This window comes from Passer montanus, unplaced genomic scaffold (genome assembly GCF_014805655.1).
Source record: "Passer montanus isolate IOZ18808 unplaced genomic scaffold, ASM1480565v1 scaffold38, whole genome shotgun sequence".
Taxonomy (NCBI): Eukaryota; Metazoa; Chordata; class Aves; order Passeriformes; family Passeridae; genus Passer; species Passer montanus.
This window is the reverse complement of record NW_024368596.1, coordinates 7,140,264-7,168,211: the sequence shown is the minus strand read 5'-3', so window position 1 is coordinate 7,168,211 and position 27,948 is coordinate 7,140,264. Positions and strand designations below refer to the sequence as shown.

Genomic DNA, 27,948 nt, shown 5'->3' with positions numbered 1-27,948 from the left:
TAAGAATATCTTTGCTATATCATTAGTTTTAATTCCAACCTGTACTTCAATATGCACATAACTATTTTCAAATACAATGAAAACTTGAATTCAACAGCATCAGATCTTTCAGTAAATCCTTCACAACTTCAGAAAAATCTCTATAAACATTGTGTCAAGTAGATACAGAATGTACAGAGAACGGTTTTCTATACAAAAGTGCATTTTAGCAATACAATTAGCAGAGAACCTGGGGAAAAAACCCTCAATTTAAGCAATACCATATACTCTATAATCTATACCCTCATCTCTCCCCCCCACAAAAGGAAAGAAAAAAAAAATCAACCCTCCCACCTTCCCCTTGCTTTGGTTATTAACTATATTCAAGGCTTCCATATTACAAATTATTTTTTTTTTTTTTACACTGGAGAATTTATTTGTAATTTGGAAATGTTTTAAAGTTAGCCAGATGGGAGAGAATACAAATATGATTCATCAGATTTAACAGTCAAAATAGACAAACTTTGAATATTACATAGATTTGCTCTTGATAGATTAATAAACTAATCTTTGCAATCCTTAAATGGACAACTGTTGACTTTTCTGTGCCCAAGAATTGCAAGATCAGTAAGCTTAAGAAAATTAAACTAATAAATCTAACAACATTTGCCATGAAAATCAGGCTTATATGAATGAACTTTAAAAGCTCCCAAAACAGTCAGGTTTATTAATATTTATAGACCAATGCATCAACTGATTTCAAAGTTGAAAGTGTGTTAGGAGAAAAGAAATGGCTTCAGGCCATTCAGCATAGATGAACAGTAAATATTGCCATTTTTATCTTTCTGTATTGTATATGCACTCTGATGTAAATGCATGTAAGTTCAAGCAGGTTGGTTGGTTTGTTTTCTCCCCAGAGAATGATCTTCACAGGTTTCAAACCACAATATGAGAACTAAAATTTGAGCCCAGGAAAGTCTTGCAAAGACTTTTCCTGCTCTTCTGAGTAAACACCCCATACTGAGCACATTGTAACCATCTTTTTATCAGCTTCCCAAATAAAAAAAATAAGTATTTTAACAAAAGATGACATTAGATACACAGAAATCAGCCAAGTTTGTCAGGCAGCTTTCTTCCTCATATTTAAAATCATATTAGAAAATAATGTTCTCTCTTGTTTACAGTCCTATTGCAATCAGACTTCAGTGCTCCTTCTAAGCCTTTTCAGAGAAAAAGTTACCATGGAAGCAAACTCTTATCATTACAGAATGTAAATTTATACCCACATTGCAGTGGGTACAAAGTTCCTACAGACACAGTTTCAGTACCACGAAGCCAAAAAACTGAGTTTTTGCCTGTGTGTCTCTGTGTTGCTTTTAAGCTTGACATTTTTTCTCTATTAACAAAAAGCAGGGGTTTGATTTATTCTTTTAGAAAAAAACTCAATAAGGATGCATTATTTTAGCAGTCTGTTACTCTTCATCAGAACCCAGTAGTTACACCTGTAGCCACAAATGCCAAAAGTTGTATCAGCAAGATCCAACGTTCCAACTGTTTGACTACTACAATGGGTATTTCACAGAAATTAAGAGATTTAAACTGAAAAAGTCCTTTTAGGATCATAAACCCTAAATCTAACACTGCCAAGCCCACCACTAAACCTTGTCTAAGTGCCACATTTACATGTAATTTAAAACCACCAAGGACGGGGTCTTCCTGAGTAAGCATTGAGCATGCTGCAGGGAAAAACATGAATCTGACAAAAAACCTCCCCCCACCACAAAATGACTGTATCACTGGAACTACAGAGGATGAGAAAGCAAAAGGAAAAAAAAAACCCAAATGTGTATAAGTGTATGAGAACTCCTGAGTCCCTTCAGGCCTGATTCTCTGAGATCAGGGAAGACAACATCATATCTCTGAGTACTTGGCAAAGAACACTTAAGGTAAGCAAGATGTTATCCTGCATTCTTACCAGAACAGTCAGTTTTGTATTCTTTGTATTCTTATGAGAATCCTGGATCTATGAGATCACAGAGCTATAAATTATTAGCATGGAATCACTGGAAATCCACTCTCTTCTATCTTTTAACTGTCACACACATGACTGAAGTACCTGCTGGAGACAACACAGCACAATCAGCTATTCTGGCACCCAGGACCTTTTTGTCCAACAGATGAGCAACTGGACCCATCTAATCACTTAGAATAATTTATACTTACATGCTCACACTATGATGGAAATACTATCCTCCCTCACTTCAGATCTCTGGAAGCTAGTGGACAGGTGACCAGAATGAACTGTACCTCATCAGAATGATGGGGTCTTCTCTCAACAAAACCCTGCGGCATCTTAAACTCTGAATAACTGCTGAAACAGAATAAAGTGACACACTTTCATGCTCCACCACACTGAGATATTGCACCTTCCTTACAATTCACTTCAGAGTCAATTCTCTACAGTACAAAGTGTGCATTTTTCTTCAGAAAAAAAATTCAATCACATTTCAAAGTCAATGCAGAACATAAAGTTGTACTGAACTGTGACAGTGTACACATGGTGAAGTATTTCACAATGAATTCATCCATTACCATGGAAGAGTTTAACAACCACACCCTGAAATTGCCAAATTGATAGCAATTGAATTTTATCTTCCATACAAGATATTTAAAAGAAGCTCCAGATTTAAGTCAATGTAAATTCTCAGTAAAGTGTATGCTGTTAAGAAGTTTTCAGTATTGATTGTACAGGAGGGAGGCATCAACCAGCAAGAGCACAGTACAAGCAAACACTGACAGGTCACAGACACTTGTGGTTAGGGGACAGCTAACTGGCCATATGGGATAGCTAACTTGAGCTCAAAATGACATTGCCTGGCTTTTAGCCAGTCAATGGCCAAGCCTGGGACCTGTTGTAGAGCAGCACTAAGTTCAAACATATTAGTTTGACTATGGACCTCATTTATTTCTTATCGAAAACTTTCAGAGGCCATTGTTCAGATAATTTACTGCTCAGTTTATTTTGAGGCTAAAAGGAATTCCACTTCTGAAAGAAAAATATTTCAGCTCTCAGGGCTATTAAGTCTTTGCAGGACATGGAACATTAATGTCAATAGTCCTAAAGCTGACCATGCATTCTGCAGGATTGGACTACATCCTGCAATTACAGACACCTGTGGCCACATTAAACTGTCAAACTCCTTAATTCAGGAACAAAATTACAGTCATGAAGTATCAACATAATAAAAAATTATTTCCTAAACTCAGAACTCAAAAATACTTTTATACACTTTTAAATTTCATATTAAAATTTAGAACCATCATTTTTAATCTCAGCCATGGGGGGAAGGAGTTCTATAAAAGTAGTTCCAAGATAAAAAACTAAAATCAGCTTAAAGATTGTCAGAATTAAGAAAAAGGTTGAAACTACTACTACTTCCCTACCTGAAAGCCACAATTTTACCTAATTTTCTTATCATGAGAAATTTCAAAAGCTGATAGACAACAAAAGGAGAATTCTGATACATGTCATGGTGTAACAACCCACACAGAAGACAACCTCAGCTAAACATACAATTTTAAAAGTACAGCTGCATTAATTAAGTTCTCCTGTCAACAATATGAATCAAATATATTTAGATATGCTTCTGGGGAAGAAAACCACTGAAGTTGTGTGCCACTTTTTGCACTTCTATTTCCACTAGTGTTTTTAACTATTTTAAGTAGTGTCCTAGACAACTTAATTGTATGTTAGTGTATTTTCAATGCATAAATGTGTTTTTATTGGAATCTTTTCACAGAAGTACTAGGGATGTAGTGGTGAACCATTAGTAACAATTTTAAGATACTGAGCAACAAAATAACCTTCTGAAGACTAAGTCTGCAATTATTTGAGGGGTTTTTTTAAATTTTTAGTTGGTTCCTAAGAACTACATTATTAGGCAGTATTTGTATTACAGATTCTCTGCATTAGATGTCCTGCTTCTTGTTTTCTGTATAGTTTAATTTAAATCACAACTTTTAGAAAAGTATCAACAGTACTTTGATTTTGTACAAACCAAAAGCAAGGCTGAAGAAAGCCCCATAGAGCAAAAGATTTTTCCTCATGCTAAACAATCTTCCTAATAATGCGAAAGGAGGACAGAAAAAGTCAAGTGTAATACTAACTCGAAGATGGAAAAAAACTAAATAAGCTGAAACATATTAATGCATGCTTTGTGTCATCCAAAAGTACCCCTAGACTTACGTGCAAGTAAGTTAGCATGTTAGCCAAGTTCAAATTTCCTTAAAATCACATCTATTCAGCAGCTTTTCAGAAGACAGGTAAGTTTCTGAATTCTTTGTCGCAAAATTAGTCTCAAAAAGCTGAAGTTACTCAATACTTAGACCTTCTTAGCAAAATTACACTTGAGAAAAGATCTGGTTTTCATTGTTAATACTAATGAAAATTTGGTCAAGAAATATATGTAAACAATAAGGATAATACATTTAAGGCTTAGAAAGAACACTGATAAATTCACCCCTGTCACATTAAAACATCCACATCTCCTTCATGGTCCTCCTCAGTCACTTTTAAAGACAGCACTTCCTCGTTAAGAAATAATCCACTCAGTCTTTCCTTACGAGCTTGTCTTTGCTCTTTCAGCTGTCTCTTCCGTAAGGCCTTTTGCTGGAGCTTCCGTTGCTTGGAACGTTTCTGTCAAAATACAGAAGAGAAAAAATATAAGATTTTATTCTGTAAATTAGAAAAAACACCTCCAAAGCTGGCAAATATAGATGAACCTCTAAAATAACACCTGCTCTGAAAAATAACAAATACAAATTCTCAGAGGTGGTGTAAACCTTCATCCAAAATCATACCTAATATTAAAATAACAAGACCATTTACCACAACTGTATTCTGAGGCACAACATTAACCTGTGATGTTGCATAGTCAAGTCTTCAATTGAAGGAATCTTTATTGCTGGAGAAACGTTACAGTCTGACATTAACAAACCCAAGATGCTGAAGAGCAAGAAAGAACTGCTTCTCTCCTTCACACTTGAAATTTAAATTATGGGGACAGAAGGAGTGCCACAGTTCTACTTTAAATGAAACATGCTTCAGAGGGTCCCTTCTCACCAAGAAATCTCATGAGACATGCTCAAAAAATAACAAAGATTCAAAAAGCCTGATGAAATTTCTAATTGAGAAAAAACCCAAAAAACAATCACAGGTGTCTCTACTGTCCAGAAATTATGCCTTAATTAGGGTGATCATTCTTAAACAATTTTTTTCCTAAGTTAAATGCATAAGCCCTTATTCAAGCCCACTCACTTATCCTAAACAAAAGGAATTAGAATATCTACTACATACAAACACCAGGCTTTTGGATGGAAATGATGGGAAGAGCACAAGTTTCAACTCCTTACAATCATTGGCTTAGACAGGTAACTCAGTTACTCTGCTCCTTCAGTACAAACATCCCAGGTAAGATGCCATGAGCAAGCTTCAGGAGTTTAGACAGCTTAATGAACACAGATACACAGAACTAGAAACTTTACTTTTGAGTCCCGGATTCTTTCTGCAGCACTTGTGGACAAATTGCTGTCGCTGTGCGCTCGGCTCATGTTGGCACTGGAGTTTGAGGCGGAGTTGGCAACGCTGGAGCCACTGCTGCTGGCTGAGCTGACCATGCTGGCACTGCTGCTGCTGGCACTGGCACCACTCACACCACTGGTGCTTGCACAGCTGTAGCTGCTCCTTTTCCAGCTCTCCCTTGCAGACCGCTGGCGAGGTCCATGTTCCTTGATATAGTTTCTCACCTTTAGAACAGAGGCAGCAAAATTACTATAGTTTGATAAATGCTGCACTGAGATACTCTTTTTCATGGAAACAAGACAGTCTGCCTATTAATAATGATGAAGTTATTGGGTCAGTTCAGTTAGGCTTCTAAAACATTTTCCTGTGGCTGCTAAATCCCAAGCCATCTGGAGTCACCCAGAGAACTTAACTATGTTAACATTTGTGGCATTTCACTATAGAAGGAAGAAAAATATGTAGCAAGGACTGAGGGGTTCTTTTCTCTTCTGCTTGTCAGGTTTGTGACTATGTAACAATGTGTTATTATTTTAACAACAAACAGGAATATCAGTCAAATTCAACTGAATTAAGTTGTTTACTTAATGTATCAACCCCCTTTATTTTGCTACTCAAACAAGAGTGTGTAAATAAATAAGTACTTTTCTACTTTAAGATGACACTTACAAAATGTTTGAAATATGAAACAGACCAAGCCCATAAAAGCAGTGAATGTTTTCCTTTTTTAACTTTATCAGGGCAACACGGAGGAGTTCAGCTGGTATGGACACTGCATCTCTTCCCAACAACACATCTCAGTAATTCAATGACTGAGAAGACAGTAGGATGTATCTATCCCATCAGCCAGGTATCCTTCTTGGTAATAATTTGCATCTTGAAACATCTTTAAAATGCATTATTCTTTATCTCCTTCTACATGAAATTTATGGTCTTCCCCAATGAATTCCAATCTTTTGAAGTTTTGAATGCTAATTTATATACAGTGAACAAAGGAAGACTCTCTGCCAGCTGATGAAGTGGAGTACAGTGCCATAAGCAGCACCAGGTCCACAACATAACTCATTACACGCTCACCAGCTCTGGCTTAACACATAGTGAGAATATACAACCAGTCTTATATCAAGGTTTAATACATACAAATATGCTTTTGAAGTCTAATTTCTGTCACTGACAGTACTGTGCTCTAGTGTCTCTCTCAACATCTAATGATTATGCATAAAAGTTGATCACAAGTCCATAAAATTTTGCAATATATAACCAGATGCTGAAACCCTGAACTTACCTGTTTCAGTTTTTCGTCTGTGAGACAGTTCAATTCAATAATGAATTCACTATCTGTAGGTGAGATCTGAGCAGTAGGATCAATAATTTTAATAATATCAAGTTGCTCTCGAAGGCCCATCTCTGTACTGACTTTGCGACTCAAATATTCAATATATTCAACCTAGGACCCAAAGAAAGGCAAGTCATTTTGAAGTATTACTGATTCTAAATGAGAAAGAGAAAAAAGAAAGAACTGACAGAATAAAACATGCTCAAATATCGTGGTTCTAGCCTTGAGTATCCTTAAAAACTTAGGGTGAAAACTTGAGTAGGCATTAAACTGCCTCCTATAGATCCAAAGGACGAGGTTTAGTTTTAAGAATCAAATAGTACTGCACTGGTCTGCATTTACACCTACAGCACACAGGATGGCCTTTAAGTTGTGTCTTTTAATTGGAAGCTCTTCTGTACATTGCAGTTCTCACATAGGAAAAAAGTCACCTGTTCATCATTTGTCATTGCACTCCATGGAAGCTCATCAAGATTCCTATGCTTGTTTTTCTTTTTGGGAAGCAGACAGGGAGAGCTTGGAATACTTGGTATAACATCAGAAAGCACATCACTCCCACTTGCAATGTCGCTGCCAGGCAACTTGTAACATGCAAAAGGAAGAACAAAGCTTTAGAATAGAGTAGGCAGATAGTAAATTATTCTAACACTATTAACAATTCAAAACATACCATCAAATTAACAAAGCATTGATTATCTCCATACTTTAACAAACTCTTTCTAATTACTCATAAACCTGCAATACTCCCTTGAATCTTCCCGTAAACAACAAGTGCAGCAAATTCATTTCACACTATTCTGTACTCATCAATCCTCTTGAAAAATTTGTGTTTAAGAAAACACAGACTGAAGTCACATTTCAACTATTTCCCTTCTCCATCAGTGGAAAATGTCCATGACAATCCAGCCTAAATCTACACATCCCATTTTGGAGCACAAGTCTAGTTTAAGGAAGATAATTTTAAAGCAGGTCTGTAATTCCTACCAAACTCCATAATTACACAAGAAAATTCAATTAAAATCACTGCCATTTGCCTGGAAGCAACTGAGAACTTCAGCTAGCTTCATGTATACAACTGATATGTGACTTCTGAATGCACTTCCAGTTAAAGTGGGACAGCTGCATTGTGCTCAGATTCTGCCAGATAACACCATAAAGAGCTACAAAAAAGTCATTCCAAAATCCTACAAATCCAATCAAGTAAGTTCTTAAGAAAAACTTGTTTTAAATAATAAAGAACAATAAAAAAGCTGGTTACCAATCAAACATACTGTCAGCTTGCTAAGGCATAGGAAATGGCTTCTTTTCAAAACAATTGCCAAGTTTATCAGGCAAATGAAATTTCACAACTCAATAAAGCTCTGAATCTTTGGGATCCAACCTGAGCTGTTCCTACAGACTGCATTATACACACACACACTTAATTTCAGTGATATGACATACATTGTTGAGACCAGCAGGTGGACTAAACCAGTCAGAAATTCAAAGCTGATCTCAGTACACGTCTCAAGTTCACCTGCATCTTCTGGAACAGGATTTGAGCTTTCTTGAAATCAGTTTTCAGTTCATGTACTATCCTTACAAGACTCTATATGCAATAGTCTAATGCTCTGACTAAGCTTTATGACAAAATTTTCAAGTATTCCCCAAAAAATTCTGAAGGCCTATGTCACCTATTTCAAAGTTATGTATGCATTCATAGCTGATTTAAGTCTTTAATATAAAAAGTCAGTTTAGGTCTATAATACATTAAAAATGCATATCACATTTGAAAAGCTGCTGAACAGGGAAGACTATCACAAACTAGAAATACCCAATGAGGACTGCATCCAGCACAGGCTTGGGAAAAAGATGTGATTTACTTTCCCATTCTGGTGAGACAAAATGAGCTCTGTACTCTTACTGGCATAGAAAAAATTAGGATAGAAATAAGCTATGGCTAGAGTTCATACACTTTACCTAGAAAGTATCAATAGGGCCAGATATCTATAACCAGATTTCATTAGCAGGGCAGATCCTCAGCACAAAGGGTCTAAGCTCATGGCTACATGAAACACAGACTGGTCTCTAAAACCAAGTGACCATCACACATAAGCGACCTTCTTTGGAGAGCTGACCTTCAGTCTCAACTCCTGATTAAGGAGGTTGGAATAAAATGAAACAAAACATTTTTTCTATTGTTCAAGATTCAGATATGTGCTCCTATGTTTAATAGTTACAAAGAAACAAGTGCTGAGGTCACTTGGTTTGTTCAGAAGAGGAGACTGAGGGGAGACTTCATAGCTGTCTACAGCTTCCTCAAGAGGGGAAGAGAAGTGGGAGGCAACAGTCTCTCCTCTCTGGTGATCAGTGACAGGACACAAGGGAACAGCAGGATGCCAGGTCAGGGCAAGTTAAAGTCAGGTATCAGGAAAAGGTTCTTCTCCCAGAGGCTGGCCAGGAAGTGGAACAGGCTCCTCAGGGCAGTGGTCACAGCACCAAGCCACAGAGTTCAAGGAGTGTTTGGGCAACACTCTCAGTCACAGGGTGTAATTCCTGGGCTTGTCCTGTACAGGGGCAGGAGCTGGACTTCAGTGATCCTTCTGGGTCCCTTCCAACTCAGGATATTCTATTCTATGACTTTTCAACTACAGCCAAATCCAGCATGCAATAGTCTATTTTACATTTCCAGCGGAACCAGTTTACCTGCCACTCAAACTCGCTGTCTGACCAATCCCAGTATGTGCTGATAGAAGAGGAGACATCACTGCAGACACTGCCCTCGGGGAACAGATCAAAAGAGGTGAACTCCTGGTCATCCAGCAGAGAGTAGCAATCATCCTGATCCCCCACGGACACGGAGGAGAACAGCTCCTCGCTGCACTCCGAGCTGGCCACGCTCGTCCCACAGGATGTCAAGTTCCACCTGCAAAACAGGACAGCACAATTAGAGAGCAGCAAACCTTGGCACCATGTGTCCTAAGAAATTCCTTTAAGCTTTGTAAAACTACTGCCACTTTGCTAGTCAGTGATATCATACACTGATTTTATTGAAATAAGTTATATATTATGTAAATTGAAGAATTCTATTTTTAAGTATTATAAAAAGTACATCGACAACACCAAAGGAAACACAGTGTTACAAATATCAAGGTAAAATCCATATATAATTAGTATAATTACACCTTTATGTTCATATATTGTCAGTTTCTACCCCAGAACTATGACTCCTGTAGTACTGAAATTGATCCTTTTTTGCTGCTGGTTGGGTTTTTAAAACACACTGAACTAAAAATAAAATTTTCCATGTATTGAGATATTTAAACTTCCATATAAACTGGAATAAACAGAACTAAATAATTAATCAATTTGACTTCAGGACAAATAGAAGTCAAAAAGAAATTCCAGGTTGACAGTCTTCCACACAATTAGAGCTTAATAAGGAAACACATTAGGGATCTATTATTCACAACTCTGAATGTCAAAACCATTGGACATGCTATTGGAATGAGACAGTGCAGGATGGGAAGTGACCTGTGTGAAAATGACACCATGCCATAACTAAACACTTTTTGGCCTCATTACCAAGCTAGCTGAAGTTGTTGCTAAAGGAAAGCTATTGAGAACTCAGTTTTCACAGAACAGATTTTTTACTCTAATGAGAGTAAGCCAGAATGTAACAAACTCATGAAATCAGTCTCCATATCTGGAACTTATTTTACATATTGGAGAAAAGTAGGTCGAGACAAATATGAGTCAGCACAGCACTGCAATATGGCCAAAACAATTTGAAAAAGGCATCTAAAATGCACCACACAAACCCACACAATCAACTCCTGCTCCATCAGCCTGTCCACTCCAGCCTGGCTAACCAGAAAACACTCTTCTGTCCAGCTGAGCAATCCTATCACCAGACAGGCTGGTCCTCAATCTCATTAAGCTGCATACCAGGCTGGCTAAATGTTTGTGATGGATTCACTCCCACATCTACTGGGCCAGATGTGAATTTATCCAATGTTCAAGACATTTCCAAAACTTTCCTTGCAGCAGATTCAGGAGTTGTTGCCCTGCCTCCCTTTCTGCATCCCCTATAGATGCCAATGCCTTGCTGGTACAGACTCTTGTGGGCAAGGCAGCCCCTTGGTAGAGAGCAGAACAAGACTCTGGTGACACAGCACGTTACTCAACATGAATACAATTTCAGAATCCATGAAATAATAATGAAATGAGAGATAGAGTGAACAAAGGATGAGGTACAGGGGCTCTAGCACCAACAAACTACACAGACACTGCAGGTACAGCAGTCAGCCTCGCCTTCACACGGCTGGGGAGCTGCTGTGCTCCCTGGGGTGAACTGGATTAACAACAAAAGGGAGCTACATTAAAATTACTCCCAACTTCAAAAAACAGAAAGCCTTATGTGAACACCACGGATGGAGCTGCACATCTGCAATGGCTTAATCAGTGCAAGACAGGGCACGTCCTTTTCCAGAGAAGTCAAACAACCCCTTGAGATGCCTGGTTACAAACCTGGGCTTGTAAAAGGAGCAAACCTGAGCAACACACTTGGGAAGGCAACACAGAGAAATGTACAAAATTAATTAAATGCAAATTTGGTGACTGTCACACATTTATTTACAGATATTCTAAGAATATATCTTGCTGCTCATGTCTTATGACTTAAGAACTATATTATGAGAGTGTATCATGTTTGATCAAGGCTTTTCATGCTGAATCATTTAAGAATGTATAATTAAAAGTTTGCCCTTGTGAATGACACTTTCAAAGTGCAATTTCCATGACTTAATCCAAATTCACTCTTCATGTGCCACAGAAATACTAATAACCCATAAAAGAATCTTGCAAGACTGGAACAGGACTCCAACAGGAATGTTGGACACATGCATGTTGGAGACTGAAATCTCATAGAGTATTCTCAAAGAAAGCTATTGCTATATTCAAGCTCAATACTATGTATTAGCAGAATCAGGTTCTAAGGAAGCAAGACTGTGATTTTGATTTTATGAACACAACTAGAATTTCTTTGCAGAGCTGTATTAGCACTTCTAGAAATTGCAGGCAGAATAATTTGCCCTTAATTAGCAGCATGGGGTGGAAATGTTTCTGCAGAGTCAGTAGAGTCACCAAGCCACCTAACTCACTCTGAATCTCTAAAGGTCTGCCTGGTGACCATGCAAGGCCTGCCTTTGAGTCTTATCAACACACCACTCTGTAGCTGCCTACAGCCCTCAAAAATGCAAAATCTCGAAAATTAAGAAACTCAGACTGAGGCTAGAAGCATCCTGATCCTAGTGGAAGGTCTCCCTGCCCAGGGCAGGGGATTTGGAACTAGATGACCTTTAGGGACCCTTCCAACCGAAACCATTCTGTGATTCTATGAAAAAACACATCTTAAAAAACCGAGCCAGCTGACACCGTCAGCGGTAAGGCGATGAGCCGAAGGCAGGCTCGGCCGAAGGGAGGGAAGGCAGCGGGGCGGACACGCGGCAGCTGCAGCCCGGCCGTGCCCCTCCGGAGCCGGGAAGGATGCGCGGCCCTGCCAGGGCGGCCCGACCCCCGCCCCGGCCCCAGCACCACCCGACCGCCGCCCCCAGCCGCCGAGCGCACCTGTTGGAGTGGAAGCGGTGCAGAGGGTCGGTGCGGTGGCAGGAGGAGAGCTGGCAGCCGAAATCGCTGACGTCCAGGCAGCCCTCCTCGCTCAGGCTCAAGCTGCCGCCCCGCGGCGGGTGCTGGTGCGAGAGCAGCGGGCACGGCTCCTCGGGGGCCAGGAACTTCTCGTACGGCTCCTCGGTCATGGCGGCGGGCGCGGGGGCGGCGGGAGCGCCTCAGGCGGCGGCGGGAGCGCCGCGGGCACACGGCGTCGGCGGCGCCGGGCGGCCGGCGCGGCGCAGGGGCTCGGCGAGGGCGGCGGCGGCCGCGGGTTCCTGGGCCCGCGTGTGCCGGCCGAGGTGGAGGCCATGGCCAGGGGCGTGCAGGACGTGGGCAAGGAGACCTTCCGGCGGCTCCTCAAAGGTAGGGCCCGTGCGGGGCCCGCGGGGCGCCGCCCCGGCGCCGAAGGGCCGCGCTGCCCCCGCACGGGGACGCGGGGGGTTCCCAGGCGGAGCCCGTGGGCAGGAGCCGCGATCCCCGAGGAAGCCGTGGATCCTCTCGGGAAGGCAAGGACAGCTGCTAGAGAGCTTCCGAAGGAGATCCAAGAGAGTGGGGAAAGGCCGTAGCGGGGAAGCCGTGCGGACTGAGGTCACTTGGAGGGGACCTGGAGGGGACTGGAGGGAGACCTCACAGCTGGCTACGCCTTCCTCACCAGAGGCTGCGGAGAGATGGACACCGGTGCCCTCTCTGGTGACCAGTGACAGGACACGAGGGAACAGCATAGTGCTGTGTCAGGGCACTTCGGGTTAGCTGTGAGGAAAAGATTCTTTCCCTAGCAGGTGTTGGGCGCTGGAACAGGCTCCCCAGGAAAGTGGTCACAGGACCAGCGTGACAGACTTCAAGGGGTGTTGGGACAATTCTCTCAGGCACATGGTGGGATTCTTGGGGTATCCTGTGCACAGCTGAGTTGGACTCCATGATCCTTCTGGATCATTACACCTCAGAACATTCTGTGGTTATGTGACAGCTGGAGGGCTGCAGCTGCAAGGCTGCAGCTTCCTGGAGCACTTCCCATTGCTTTTCCCAACAGGAAGCTAGAGCTGAGCTTTAAATAAAATGGGGAGCTTGATTCATTGTATTCTACAATTCTGTGAAATCTGTGATAATGAGGAACAGAGTTCTGCAGCTGTGGATGGCTCCTAAAGTCAGCTGAGTGCTGTTAAAGTCATTCCTCTCTCATCCCTGTGTCCCAGAGCCAGCAGCCCAGTCGCTGTCAGGTTGTGTGTGGCAGTCAGAGACCCCGTGGGCATCTACAGAACATGCAGGAGACAATACAGCAACCCCAAGGTGCAGGTGCCCTGTTGAGGTTGAGGCTGTAAGATTGGCAATGACTGATTTCATTTTTGTCTGTGAGGCTTCTCCGTGTAGTGAGAATTTTCTCAAGGCACCTTTGACCATCAAAATCGAGAGTTACACACTTGAGTAAATTAGGGTATGTAAAACAATCTTGGAATAATGGAATTATTAGTGGAGCAAAAGCACAGCTTGCTGGAGGGTAGCTTCTGCCCAGCATGGTGTGACCCTAGCATGTTCTCTCAGCTAACATCTTGTCAGGGATTTCCTTTTTGATTTGAAGGACTCAAAACATCTGGTAGCTGGTTTGTCTCTAAAAGTGTTGCTGCTCAGTAGCAGAAATGAGCAGTGTACTCAGGGGTTCCTTGTAATACTTGAAATAATACAGCTGTGTATAGGCATTTGGGACAGAGGTAAGTACACAGGTTGAACTATATTTGCTGTCTAGTGCAGGGACATAGAGACTGAAAAGCCTTTTCAGTGCCAGGAAGCCTGACTATGGGCTTAATTTTGGTGTGAGTTATCCCCTGCTTTCGGGTGTGCAATAAATGCTTCCTACCATAGCAGGGGCAGACACTCCTTCAGAACCAGCTGCCTGGAGCCAGGGCAGTGACCCCAGTGCAGGTCCCCCTGCAGTGGGTGGGCACAGCCTCCCTCCAGTTATGCAGAGCTGGCACAAATCTCCCATCGCTGTCTGCTCTCGCTGGCCTGTGACTCACGGTTTGCAGGGCTGCAGTTTTTCCTCTGAAGGTTTTGTAATCTTTGAAGATGTGATGGATTTCAACACTGTTTATCTCCGTTGCTCTTGCAGTTGCACCAGGTTCGTTTTTCAATGCTGTTGCTGTTACTCTATTGCTAAACAAAGAGTAATGTAAAAAATGAGATGCAGTTTCGTGTACCTGGTCAGTTCAGGATGCAAAAACTGCATGTAACAGTATCTGAAGGTTATCCAACAAGTGTTATTGCAGGCTCTGCTACACTGTCTCAATTATTGATTTCATTTTTGTCTGTGAGGCTTCTTCCTGTGGTGAGAGTTTTCTCAATGCACCTTTGACCATCAAAGAGCTACACAGTTGAGTAAATTAAGGATCTTGCTTTGCTTTCTTGTTCACAGTCACTGTTAATGCCTTGGAAGGAAAAGACTGCAAGGAATCTGTCAGGCTGATTGCAGAAAGTGCTAACCTCTCAGAAGAGCAACTTGCTTTCCTCATTTCTGGCATGTACACCCTCCTCCGAGAAGCATTGAGACTCCCCTTATCAACTTTCAAGCAAGAAGTAAGTTCTGGGAGTACTTGGAACCTTGATAAGGTAAAAGCTGTGTCAGACACAAGTCACCATCTAGATCTCATTTGCCTGGGTGGGAAACTGCACATAAAAATGATTCTCCAAGTTAAGGTTGTTGGAAGAAACTGTTAGAAATCTGGAACTTATTATTTCACTTGTTGGGTAGATTTAGACTGAGCTTTTTGAAAAAAATATTTAAGCTTTAGGGAAAAGATTCCTGTATCTATTTATGCTTCAGCATCTTGTTCACTGTGCATGCTTGTTTTCGCTCATAAATTAAAACTGCCAAAGAAATCATAGCAAAATGTTATTTCACAGGCATCAACACTCACTCTAACTGGGTGTTCACACATACCACTCATTTTTGTCCATGATTTTAATTTCTCATGTTTGTTTGCTTCCTTTGTTCACATTATTTCCATAGAGGAAGGAAGATCTTAAGGCCAGAACAATATAGTGGAATTTGGAAGAAAGTGCAATTTCCACTTACGCTGTGGATGTTTGGTGTGAATATGCACATACCCACCATGTTCCCAACCCCTATACCTTCTTCATGGCTATTTTCTTCATTTTTCATGTTCCTTTACCTCACAATTTTCTTTTCTCATTTTTATGTGAGTGAGCCACTTCAGGGTTTCCAGTATCTCTTGTTTAAGATACAGCTTCATATTTACCCAGGCACACTGGGAAAGCTTCCATATTGCAGGAAATGTAGTGGAAGTATGCATTTAATATTCAGACCTTATCTTCTGCCATTTCCTTTTTCTTGTCACAGTTTAAACAAGTTACTGCAAAATGTATTTGAGAATAAGGGCACACAGTTACTGTAAAAGAAAAATGTTTCTGAATAGCTACATAAAAGAAGTGGCAGAGTCTGTTGGTTTGAAAAATAAAGGCTTCCAAGATATTTAGGTCTTTAAATCTCAACTTGATTGAGCACTTCTGAAAATTCTTTTCAAAATACTACCAGTTATTTCAAAACTACTGGCACTCAAGTCTAAAATTTTTGGGGAAAGATACCAGATAAGTAACCACTACTGTGTCAGTAAGTAAGAAATTATCATTTAAGACTGTATCATGTAAAATTTCATTTTCCTTGTCTTTTTAGGTTTTTAAAGAAGACCTGAAGGAGCTCAGGTATGCCTGTTTACACCAGTTCATTTAATATTTGTTTTTTTCATGGCTTTTGAGTAACTGCTTCCCCAAATTAACTTTTTTACACAAAAAAGTTGGTACGAAAATTACCTGTAAATACCTCTTAATACATCTGTTGCCAAACATCATGTAAAACCAGAGGAAAAAAACAGGTGTTGTGTAAGACTTGATTTAGCACTGAGCATGAGCAGTTTTATTTCACCTGCTGGGGAGAATGGTCTGATTTATTCTGTAATGTAGGTTATGCAAATATGAGTGACCTTCTCTCTGCCATCCCCACCTTGCCCTGCAATATTTTTTTAAGTGTTTGGTAAGACAGTGGTAGCATTTCAGAAGCTAAGAACTGCCCTACTTCTTTCCTTCTTTGAAAGGTCAATGATATAACGTTCATGAAACCCTACCACCATGTTCAGCTATGATTTCTCGTGCCCATTACCCAAGAAATCATGACCTTTGTTACAGCCTTTGACAAAATCTATATCAGTCTTCCATGAGTGTATCTGAAGGTCTCATATCCTAAAAGCTAGAGATCAGATGCTAGTAATATTTATAGTTTTCCCTTATTTCTATTTTCAGTAGCAATGAGAAAATAACCGCAGTTGATGTTTTCTTCTGTAGTGAAACCTCTGCACCAAGGCTTAATTATTTTAAAACACTATTTTTACACATTTCTTTAACATTCTGATTGCTACCTAGGAGAAATAGATGTTTCTAATTGTCTTTTTTCATCCTTATTTGTCCATCAACCTGTACATTGGCTTTCTCCTCATAACAGTTAAGTCATAAGCATGATTAACTTTATGAGCAACTTCAAGCAAACTAAAACTGCAGATGAATTACATTACATGGGGTGTAATCAATGGAAGGTGGCATTTGGGCATAGTGAAAGGTGCCTTGCAAGTTGATACAGTTTTGTCTGTGGCCCAGTGCTGGAGTTTGGCCTGCCTTTTGTCTTGAGAGCTCAAATGCAAGCTGCTGCCTCTGCCACATTGTGGAGTTCACACCCAGGTTAAAGTAGGTCAGTAAGAAACTGATGAATTGCTCTTGGCCCAGTGGGAGCTGGTGTCTTTTGAGTGCATGCAGAATGTGCCAAGTTTGATTATGGAATAATGAAGAATACTAAAGCTTTATGCCAGATTCTCTGGGGCTGGGTGAATATTCCTCTTCTGAGCAGTGGAGAAAGTTGGTGTAGGAGTGTCAGAAGTCACTGTCTGGGCTGGCTGTGTCTGGAAATGCAGACTCCCAGGTCCCTGTCCTTGTCATTTAACCACACTTCAATGATTTACACATTTGTAGTTGTGTTTGGGAGTTTTTTTCTCATTTAATGGTTTATTTGTACATTTTACTCAGATACTTTTCAGTCTTGATGATCTTTTTATATCTTTTATATCTTGATGCATCTTTTTATCTTACTGTTCTGGTTAATGTGGCTGATCTAGCAGCAATAGTTAGGTAACTGCATTTGTGCTGCTTGCTGACTTGAGTGTTTTATGTGCTGCTAGTTGCTGCTATGCTCCCATTATTCTCACAGTATTGGGACTCTTCCTAACTTCTATCTCTGACCTTCTCACTTCCTGTAAGTAGCTCGCTTCACCTTGTGGCTAAATTTTTAGAAGACTAAATAGCTTATTCTACTCTCAGGCTGTGGTAGTTAGAAATTTGGTAGCACCTTTAGCACCTTCAGTTCCTCTGGGAAACATAATTTCATACATTTCCCAATGGGCTTGGGTTTGGAGATTAAATACTTGCTTGTTTTCAAAGCACTTACTAATTGCATTGAGACACTTAGCCTGCTGAAGTGGCCATTGTGTGATCAAGTGCACCAAGAACATGGCATTGGTTGAGCAGAGATGTCTTGGCATTATTGATCCACTGTTTGGGCAGGTATTTTGCCTTTTAAGGCAGAAAAAGAGGCTATAGCCCTCTTTTTTGTTCTGTCTTATTTCAAAAGATTTGAACTCTGTGCCATGTAACCCTATTTTTTTTTTACTTATTGTGTTCTGTTTTGATTTTTTCAGTGAATCTCAAGCTTGAGCTAATTCTGCCCATATAATATCCTGTAATTCTCAATTTTCTGGTGAGGTACCTGATCTGGGCTTCTAGTTTTGGTGAAGAGAGAGGCTGGAATACATGCCCAATTCTGATTAACTGTATCAATATTTCTAGTTTAAAAGAGTTGCATTTCCCTACTTCTTAGCATACTTCCCTACTGAGTGGCTGAGCCAGTGGGAATAAATTCACACTAAATTGTGGTTGCTTTTTTTTCCCTCCCCTCACAGAGTAGTTAATAACTTTATGACTCAGGCAAAGAGCATGGGATTGAGACATCTTCACACATTTCTTGCCCTTTGAGTCCCTTCCTCAGAATGTTCCAGTGACAAGTGATTGCTATCTGTAGTTCAGGCTGAGCTGTGCCATGTTCTATCTTATCTGTGTTGTGTGTGACTGGCCTCATGTGTGCTGCTTGAGCCAGGAACAGAATTTTCAGCAAGATTATGGACTGCACAGCAAAAATAATGCAAACTCAAAGATAGTGTTAATGCTTCTGTTTTAGTAATGCTCTTGAGTCAAGCAAGTGTTGTGGTAGGTATCATCATAATCATATCACAGCCCCCTGTCTCCAGCTATTCCACTATCCAGTCAGTGTCAGGATGGGCTAAATGATACACTTGCATGAAAGTACAAGTAATGTTTGCAGAAATAGTCTCGTCTCTTCTGAAAGTCAGACTCTTGTAGCCAAAAAACACTGTTCTAGTGCTTGCTGAAATGAATTTCTTTTTATCCAAGCACTAGTTAAAAATGTGGTTTAACCCCATTTCTCCCTTTCTGAATTTGAGCTGTAGTAGCTGCTGTTTCATCATCCCGCTGTGTGAGTTGATGAGTTGTTTTTTCTCTGGTCATTAGACACTGTAAGCTCCTTAGGACATATAACATCCTTGTCTGCTTTGATTTTTCTTTGATACACTGCTGTGTGTCTCAAGCCACTGGTGAGTAATGTCTCTGGGCACTGATTCATGGTGAGTGCTGGATTTAACTGTGGCAGCAGCAGTAGTGACTTCTCCCACTTGTCCAACCTGCGTCTCTGTAGGAGGTTACTGTCCCTATGGCAAAGGCAGCTAGTGGATAGTGTTTGCTCTGTGGTCTTTGCAATTCACAGCCTGATCTATTGAACTGAAAATCAGCAGAAGCTTGTTTGTAAGGAAACAGCAGTGTCAGAGAAATGGTGAAGGAGTGGAGAGGTGTAGGGTAGGTGGAGTGTGTTAGTCTCTCCAACCAGTCCCCACGTATGCTCCTTTTGTAAGTAGCCCTGGCTACAAGGGCCTCTGAATTTTGAGGGGCAATTCCTTGAGGGGAAAGTGAAATGAAACATGTAAGTTTGGGATTTTTGAAAGCATGCATTGCTGGCATGCCTTCTGCACTTGTCAAAGCCATCAGTGAAATTTTTCTTGACTTTACTGAGAGAAGTTAAGCCAATACTGGGTTCTTTTAAAATGCAGCATTTCCATACAAGGTAGGATGGGAAGATGTAGCACAGTTTTTAGGGTTCTTGATGTATAAACACAGGTTGTCCTTTTGAGAGCCCTGAATGAATCAATACTGAAGTGCTTACATAAGAGCTGGCAATTTTAAGCAGTGGAAGATGGAAAATGTTGACACATCTGTTGTGTTCTGTAATTGATTTAGGGTTTTTTTTCAGGTAAAGCTGTATAACTGTGGTTACAAAAAATCCCTGACTGTTTTGTCTTGCTCTTCTCTTTCAGAATACCAGAAGATTTCATTGTGGACTTTTCCAGTGTAGTCTTTGGTAACAGGTTAGTGTCTTCATTGTGCAGACAGCAGGGCTGCACAGAGTTCTGCTGACACAAATCCTTGGTGTATTGAAGGAACAGCAATATTTTCCAAATTAATGAGAACAAGACTTGTCCCATTAGTTTGATTCAGCACAGTATTATGTCCATCATGCATGGCAATACATGCATCAAGTAGCTTTCTTGCCAATTTTCAGGTTTTCTGTGTTCATCAGTTTTTATAATATTCTATAGACTGTGAGGTCAATCAATACCTACAGATGAAAAATGCAGTGCAGAATTATTCATTTTTGCCATCATTATCATTGCAAGTTATAGCAAAAGAGGCAGGCTCTGGTTTATGGCAGCTTTCTCAGATAGCATTTCTCAAGTCTTAATGTACAGTTCAGTTGTGAATTCACACTGAGTGACTTGATGACAACATATATGAGATATCAAGTGCTCTGCCTGCTGTAATTTGCTTTTTAAGCAACATTCCTCAGTCACTCTAGAGTAAGTTCTAAATTGAGAGCTTTTTGAACAGCCTGTCTCTTTTGTCCATTCTTGGGATTCCCTTTTTCTAGAAGTTTCTCTGCTTGACCATATTTAGCCTATTCTACATCTAGAAATTCAAAATCTTGACTGTTTTGAATATGCAAACTTGTGCAGGGTGAAGAATTGGACTCTGATGATCATTGTGGGCCAACTTTCCTTCTTGAAACTTGAGGTCACTCAGCACTTGACATCACTAACCCAGTGCTGCTCCAGATTCTCTGCATGGAATCCAAATAATCATAGTTGTGGTTTTTCAGTTACCCTCAAGGGTCTGTGTGCTGCTACCAAAGCTAAAAATATTTTTCATTTCTTTGATTAAGATCTTGGCTTACAGATAAAGGTTCCTGGAGTAAAAATAAATTCAGTCATCTCGTCTTTTCTTTGCTCCTCTGTTTGAATTATAGGTGTTAAGAATGCAAAATTCATGGTTGCAAAGTGGAAATACTGCTTGCAGTAGGAAAGGAAGATAAATTTAGATATAATTTGAAGCATGCATGATTGTCTGTTTTCTACTGTGAAATCACGATGCTGAAAAATTTAGCTTTTTCTCATTTTGAAAGCTGTAATTATCCAGTGTAATCTTGCTCTGTGTTTTGAGACCAGAGAAAAATACCTCAGGTTTGATTTCTAGACAGATCTACTTCTACAGTCTTAAATGTAACACTGAATCATACATATGCTTATTGAGTTGTAAATATATATGTTTGTGATGGTAAGAGATGCATTAGCATGTGATCAAAAATTCAGTAATTCAGGATGAGGTAGATAACCCAGAAAAATCCATTTTTAATACTTTTCCTGGCATCTTATCTTATTTTTGGAGATCTTTTCATTAAACAACAGCTCTGAAGTATTTGGTATTTGTATTTGTGTCCCTACAGTTCCATCAAGCTGTGTAGACTGAAAGAAAAACTTGCCACATCAAATAACTACATTAAATTAAAACTGTCTTTTAAAGGAAAGGATAACACTAACTTCACCCTCTCTGAATGTTTATAATAAATGCACTAGGTTTTTTTCCTAATGGTGTAGCTTTAGTTTCTACCAGGAGGGTGCATTCTGTGTGCTGTTTGTCAGCATTTCACACGTGCAAGCTTGTTCAGCCTTCCAGCTCAGTGGCCTGCTGGGCATATCTTGTTATGTGCACAGGGACCCATCCAGAACTTGTCTTTAGTTTTGATACTGGCAGATCAGTTGCTGCTCCAAATTCTCTAATCTTTCATTTTTGACTTGCATCTTTAGCAGGTGGTGTTCTTGTCACCAGGTGTGTCATCCTTTCCACCATAACTTGTGTGGACTATAAAATGGTCTCTACCTGATCCAGGTCTTCTACTTGCTCTGACTTCTGCCTTCTGCACAATGTGCTGACAGTATATTGCAGCTGCTGGCACAGAGTGTTTACAAAATGTAATTATAGGCTATAGGTTTTGGATGTAAGATTCATTGAGTCGTTGCTGCTCCGTTTTGCTATTCCTCTCAGAATTTAATGGCTTGATTAGCAGCCTGTGTAATTTCTGTATGCATGTTGGCCACTATGCACATTCTGTCATCTTTCAGGATTCTTGCAGTTCCCATTGTGGTCTTGTCCAATCTGGGATAGTCCTGACAGAAGCTTAAACTGAGCTGTAGAAGCTGTGACTCTTCCTAGGAGAATGGTACAGAAGTGCAGTCCTGACCAGAAATAAAGCTTTGTGTTGGACCACAGAAATGCCATCTCTCAACAGTATTCAGAAGCTTCCCCTCTGTTTGGGAGGTCACCATTTCTGATCTTTCCCACCACAGCTAAGTAGAATATCTATCTGTTTTTAAAACTCCTTTCTTCCCCCAGGGTGCTGGTGCTGCACGAATGGACTGACTTCCATCAATGGGAGTTAGCATGTCTTAAGGAAACTGTAGCACTGTGGCTATTTTTAGGGAGTCTCCAACTTAAGCAATACTCTGGCAGCAGCTCTCCACTGAGGGAAAGGCCTGTTCTTACTGTTTAATCCTGCTAATGACTGTTCTAGACTCCAGCTCCTCATGGCTGCACCCAGCTGTGGTGACCTACTTCCTATCCAGGAGCTGACAATGAGTAACAACCAGCTGATCTACTTTTTTTGCTCATTTCTTTACTGTGCCATTAGGAATGTCTCTCACTTCTGACACCACTCAACCTCCCCTCACCAAAGAGATAAATTCTTTCTTATATCACCTTTGCAAAATGCAGGACACTTGGAGGATCTCAGCCTGTGTGTCCTGTGTACCTTATCAGATCATTAATCTTTCTGGGCAGTTTCTAAAGGCCCAGCTAACTTGCACACAAGAGTCTCAGTAGTGATGTGAGCCTGCCATTCCTACAGTGCTTGATTTGTTCAGAGAGGATTCCTTTCTGCTGCAAAGTCTGTAATTAGATTATGTCTAGCACCATGGATAAAGGAAGTAATGTTTCTTATCCTGCCCTTAGTGGAAGTAGCCTTGAAATGTACCATAAATAAATTCCAGGGACACAGGATGCTTAGAGAAAAAAAAAAAGAGTAACACAAAGTCCAGAAGTCCACCTGCTGAATAGACCTCAGCACAGTGACCTCATTCTGAAATTATTTCTGCATGTATATCTAAGAGTGAATGGTTATTATGTATTTGTATCAGATTTGCCATTTAGTTATCCAGAACTTAGCATGTTGTTAAAATTTTGAAAATTGTCAACCACCTGAAGTTTAATTGCTGTTAACTGTATTTCCACACAGAAATAAACTAGGACTTGATCAGCCTGATTCTTCCTGCAGTATGAGTAACAAATGAAATGCTTGGCTTCTTACACATTAGCCTAGGCAAAAATATTGAAGGCTGAGCTGGGGTTGGCAGTAAACATTATATAAGGAACTTAAAGTTTGTAAGTTTCATTGCACCAACAAGAACCACTGTGGGTTTTTTTAAGTATGCTTCAAAATACACTCAATACACTGACATTACATTTTAAAACATTGCTGCTAGTCAATAGTGGATGGCTTTTGCTGAAGAAAAGCAGTGACCTTATGCAACTGTTTTGCCTAAGTCATCTGTCTTGTCTCTGCTTGCTTGTTCCTGTTGGATTTGCATGAAGATAAGGACATGTTTGCAGGTCCCTTTCTATGCCTCACAGTTGCATATCATTGAAATAATAGCTATGCCAGTCACCACAATGACCCTTACTAAACTTCATAGTGACATCAGTTTACTAGAATTATACAGTCACTTGGTCTCTTTTTTCAACATGGACCATAGTTAAGCATAGAAAAAGGAGATAATCTGAGCACAACTGTCTTAAATCCACAAAATTCTCCTTATTCAGACCTTTTTAAGTGAGGGCAGATGTAGGAGAGAAACAAATTCCAGACAGGTTTGTACTGAGGAATCCTATTTTCTCTTTAGATTGTTTCTTCTTTTATGAATTTCCCTTGCAGTCTCTTGTTTCTGATTCTCTCTTCAGGCGTCCCACTTCGGAAGGCACAGCTCTGATACAAAGAAGTCGGCTGCCAAGCATCCAGGACTTCAAGTGGAGAGTGGATGTAGCTATATCCACAAGGTATGAAAGAGAATCATGCACATCCCTGCAATTTCCTAAGATTAAACTGATTTCTTGTGCTGCTTAAACATTTTAATGGGGTCAAAATGTGCCTTGCTATTAGGGATTGGCAGGTAGCCTTAAACAGTAAGATACAGGTAGAATTTTCTGAAGAGTGTAGAAGTCAGTGTATACAGACTTTACTGCTGGTAACATTTCACTCAAAGTTTGAGTCTCTTATTTTAAAACTTAACAGAGCTGATACAAACCCACACGTCTTGATGATGATGGCATAAATTAGTCAGATGTAGCCTCAAGCAGCTGGGCAAGCTCTTAGTTCTACTGAAACAGAGGAGGGTATTCATCTATTCAACTTCTCAAGTAGATCGTCATTTTTTGCATCATTTTTTGCACATGTTGAATGAATTTCCATCTCTTGTACTCTGCTTCTACAAAGAAAAGTTTCAGGACAGCACCTTTACACTGCCATGGTTATGTAACTGGTCGTTGAACTACCTCCTAGTTTCTTTCGCAGCAGGAGTAAAAGCCCTTGAGATCATCCTGCCTGTGCCTGCAGTGAACAGCTTCTTACCATCTGCCACAACAGGGGCATGTGGGGAATGAATCTTTAGCTAGAATCCAGAAGGAAACAGAAACCTTTTGTCTGTGCTGTTTGGTCTCTGTCTAGTCCTAACCAGGACAGACCAAGCTGAAAGAAATTAGATGATCCAGTCTTTGTTAGCAGTGTAATTTGTTAGCATGAGTAACTTCATGTTGCATGTCTGAATGCCTGCATCTGGGAGGGAGTGCTGTCTCTTTGCTGCCAGGGAGGCCCATGGCTGATCAGGGATTGTCTTCCTGAAATCAGGAAAAAAGGCTCCCAAGAGAAAATTGGCCACAAGTTGCTGGTTCAGGTGACTTTCTGATGAGCAGTGCTGTAAGCACCACACAGGTATCACTCTGTAGAAGAAGAATCTATACTGATAAGAGAGCAAAATGTCCAGGTAAACATCCTCAGGCACAGTGGTGCAAGCTGAAAGCAAATCCTATGATTTGTTTTCCAAACAACACAGGAGCAATACGTTACCGGTTTTTGTTTTCCTTCCTTTTAATTTTGTTTTCAGTTAATCTTCCCCCTGGGATTTTTTGTTTATTATCCAGCAACAGCCTCTGCAGGGAGGTATGGCAGCTTTGGGCTGTAGTGCCTGTCTGTACCTGAGCAGGCTTTGGCAATGTCATTTGATGGAAGCTGCACAAGAATGACTCATTTCCCTTCTTTGGGTCATCAAATAAAATACCACACAAATTTAGGATGAAGCCTGGAAGAGGTTGATTCCCTAAATGAGGTGGCAGCTGAACGTATGAGGGAATGGAAATGATTAATGCAGCATGGTGAACTGCATAAGAAAACTGTGCATTATTGTTAGCAGTACTTGGTCAGCTCTTATCCCTGTCACAGTTCCACTAAACCAGTTATGTAAAAATGAAAATGCTCCTAAACTTGCTGTTACTAAACTATTAGCAAAATGTTAAGTCTCAATACTGAGGTAAATTGGACAGAACTGTTGTGTTCATGAGTTTCCAGCCAGACTCTGACTGAAATTACTCATGTTCTGTGTAAAGCCTACATGAACATCTAAAATTGTTAATGTGCAATGCTGTACTCATCACGCTGCTGATCTGTACTGCTGTAATCCTAATGATGTAAATAATTTCAGTTCACTGGCCCGTGCACTCCAGCCATCCATTCTGATGATGATGAAGCTTTCAGATGGGACAGCTCATCGCTTTGAAGTAAGTCTGATTGCCATAATAAATAAGGAAACCACTTCTAGTTTTATTTAGAAAGTTGAATTATTACTTAAAATACTAAAGCTTTTGTAAATGGTGTGTTACCATTGGTTGGTTTGCTTTGGAATCCTTCATGTTCAGTGTAGCCACAAAAAATATTGAATGAAATACCAATCAAAATAATTTCCTACCTTGTTCCTACACATGTTCTTCTGAACTGCAATTTACTAGAAGAATATTAATTGCTGGAAAGCACTGTTACATAATATCTGGTTTGATTAAAAGTTATGGGGTTGTTATGAACTGTAACCTTCAGACCTGATGGTGGCTCTTGAGGGCAGGAAAATTACTGGGGTAGTTTATATAATGTATGATACACTTCTAAACCTTCTGCATTTGGCAGAGAATGGTAACATTCTTTTCTATGGCAGAGGTAGTTTTATTCTTTTTCTTCAGAACTGTTCTGGCTGCTAGAAAGTAAAAAAAAAACCTCTTTGCTTATTACAGGATTAGTCAGTGGCAGTATTTCTGACACTGTACCTAAAGGCTTGCCAGAAGATGGCATAAACTCTTCCATAATTTTAACCTTTGGAAAGGAATGCTATTTGTTCTATAAATAGCCTGGTGGTGCATACAGGAATTCAGTGCACAGCAGGCATTGTTACTTTTGAACTCTGTACAGATTTTGGCTTCAGTTCTCTCATTAGTAGTAGTCTGGAAGAAACACCAAAGCCCTGTGGGTTGAAAGAGGTGGACTGATTTTACTATTAAATTGTTTTGCAAGAAAGCATCTGTTGAGAAGGGCATAAATTCTAAGGGCATAAATTTGCTGCATTGCAAACTGTTGAGGGTGTCACTTCACAGGAGATCAAATTTACCCCTCTGGACAGTCCAGCCCAGAGCATCCCATACACTGTATTTGAGGACTTCCATGGAACTTAAATGATGCCATGGACTTCAGGTTAACCCTTTACAAAAGGGTAAATTTCACTTGTGAGAATAAAATCTAGTTTATACTCTATTCCCACTTTATTTTCTGGTATATCATGTCCAGTGTTGGTCTTAGTGCCATTGTTTCTGACTGTTTTGGTTTGATTTTAGGGCTTGTGTTTTGGCTTTTTGTGGATCTTTTTATCATTGTGAGTCTGTGAAGACCCTTTGTTATTCTGCAGGGGACATGTGTTTGTCCAGCACATGCAGGAGTGCAGATATCTGATAACAAACTGTGCTTCTCTTAGAATCAGCTCTTTGCTGTTGCTGCTTGGATCTGAATGCCAGGGGCGTGACTTCAGGCAGGATTTCTAGATCTGATGAGTGGTCTTCCCACAGTTAGCAGCTCTTTGGAATAAACTTGTGTGTTGGTTCAAGGTACCATATGCAAGTAAACATAGTCCTCAGATGTTCAGTTTTCCTTTATTTGAACACATTCAGAATGTCCTGCTCACTAGCAGGGTTTATGTAAGATGGTAAGTCCAGAAAATAATTCTGTTGTGAACAGTTTTAAAATGTGTATAGCACAGGGAGAAAGTGCACTCTTTGGTCTCCATTTGGTATTTTAATCACAGTGTGGCTTCTGACTGAAGTTGTTTTTTTAAAGCAGTGGGAATTGCAGCATTTTGAGTCTTGTTGTATATATGTCAAAAGTGAAAAGGACGTGGTGCCTTTTTATGCATTTCTGATGTATGTGGAAAATGCAAATCAGGTGTTGGATTCCTCTCATATAATTGGTATCTGTGCTAGAGTGGGCAGAAGGATGACAAGGGTCTCTGCCAAAAGAACTGCTGTCTTCAGTGCAGTCAGAGTAAATTAGGCAGTGCTGTGCAGACTGTGTGGGACCAGCCAGACTGCACTGGGCACTCGTGTGAGCATGTGTCTGTGCACTGCACCTGTGTCACCAGTCTGTGTCACCAGTCTGTGTCACCAGTCTGTGTCACCAGTCTGTGTCACCGCTCTGTGCCTGCACTCAGCTGGGGGTCTCTGTCTTCACAGATAAGATTTCCATCCACTGGGCTTCTCG

The 27,948-nt window shown here is 40.4% G+C and overlaps 2 protein-coding genes across 3 annotated transcripts; one reads left to right on the top strand and one right to left on the bottom strand.

The window, feature by feature from the left end:
* On the bottom strand, positions 1 to 12,771 carry FAM199X (family with sequence similarity 199, X-linked). Of its 2 annotated transcripts, XM_039717317.1 has the most exons (6): positions 12,501 to 12,771; positions 9,579 to 9,798; positions 7,325 to 7,474; positions 6,843 to 7,004; positions 5,524 to 5,784; positions 1 to 4,675 (listed from the first exon to the last, which is right to left on the bottom strand). In XM_039717317.1, exons 1-6 carry the CDS (start codon positions 12,686 to 12,688, stop codon positions 4,505 to 4,507), a joined length of 1,152 nt encoding a protein of 383 aa, XP_039573251.1. In that variant the 5' UTR covers positions 12,689 to 12,771; the 3' UTR covers positions 1 to 4,504. The 2 variants fall into 2 exon arrangements, with proteins under 2 accessions (XP_039573251.1, XP_039573252.1); XM_039717318.1 differs by lacking the exon at positions 7,325 to 7,474.
* On the top strand, positions 12,755 to 24,055 carry LOC120506129 (COMM domain-containing protein 5-like). Its single transcript, XM_039717319.1, has 5 exons — positions 12,755 to 12,905; positions 14,950 to 15,110; positions 16,228 to 16,256; positions 20,036 to 20,086; positions 22,175 to 24,055. The coding sequence occupies exons 1-5, from the start codon at positions 12,851 to 12,853 to the stop codon at positions 22,215 to 22,217; spliced, it is 339 nt and encodes a 112-aa protein (XP_039573253.1). The 5' UTR covers positions 12,755 to 12,850; the 3' UTR covers positions 22,218 to 24,055.
* The last annotated feature ends 3,893 nt before the right edge of the window (positions 24,056 to 27,948 follow it).

Bases quoted from the DNA above. Each gene is read 5' to 3' on its own strand.
- FAM199X (XM_039717317.1), bottom strand. From the start codon at position 12,688: ATGACCGAGGAGCCGTACGAGAAGTTCCTGGCCCCCGAGGAGCCGTGC. The intron at 9,799-12,500 runs GTGCGCTCGGCG...CCTGTTTTGCAG, and splicing joins CACCGCTTCCACTCCAACAG to GTGGAACTTGACATCCTGTG. The intron at 5,785-6,842 runs GTAAGTTCAGGG...TCTGTTCTAAAG, and splicing joins CAGACGAAAAACTGAAACAG to GTGAGAAACTATATCAAGGA.
- LOC120506129 (XM_039717319.1), top strand. From the start codon at position 12,851: ATGGCCAGGGGCGTGCAGGACGTGGGCAAGGAGACCTTCCGGCGGCTC. The intron at 12,906-14,949 runs GTAGGGCCCGTG...TCTTGTTCACAG, and splicing joins CTTCCGGCGGCTCCTCAAAG to TCACTGTTAATGCCTTGGAA. The intron at 20,087-22,174 runs GTTAGTGTCTTC...GTCATCTTTCAG, and splicing joins AGTGTAGTCTTTGGTAACAG to GATTCTTGCAGTTCCCATTG.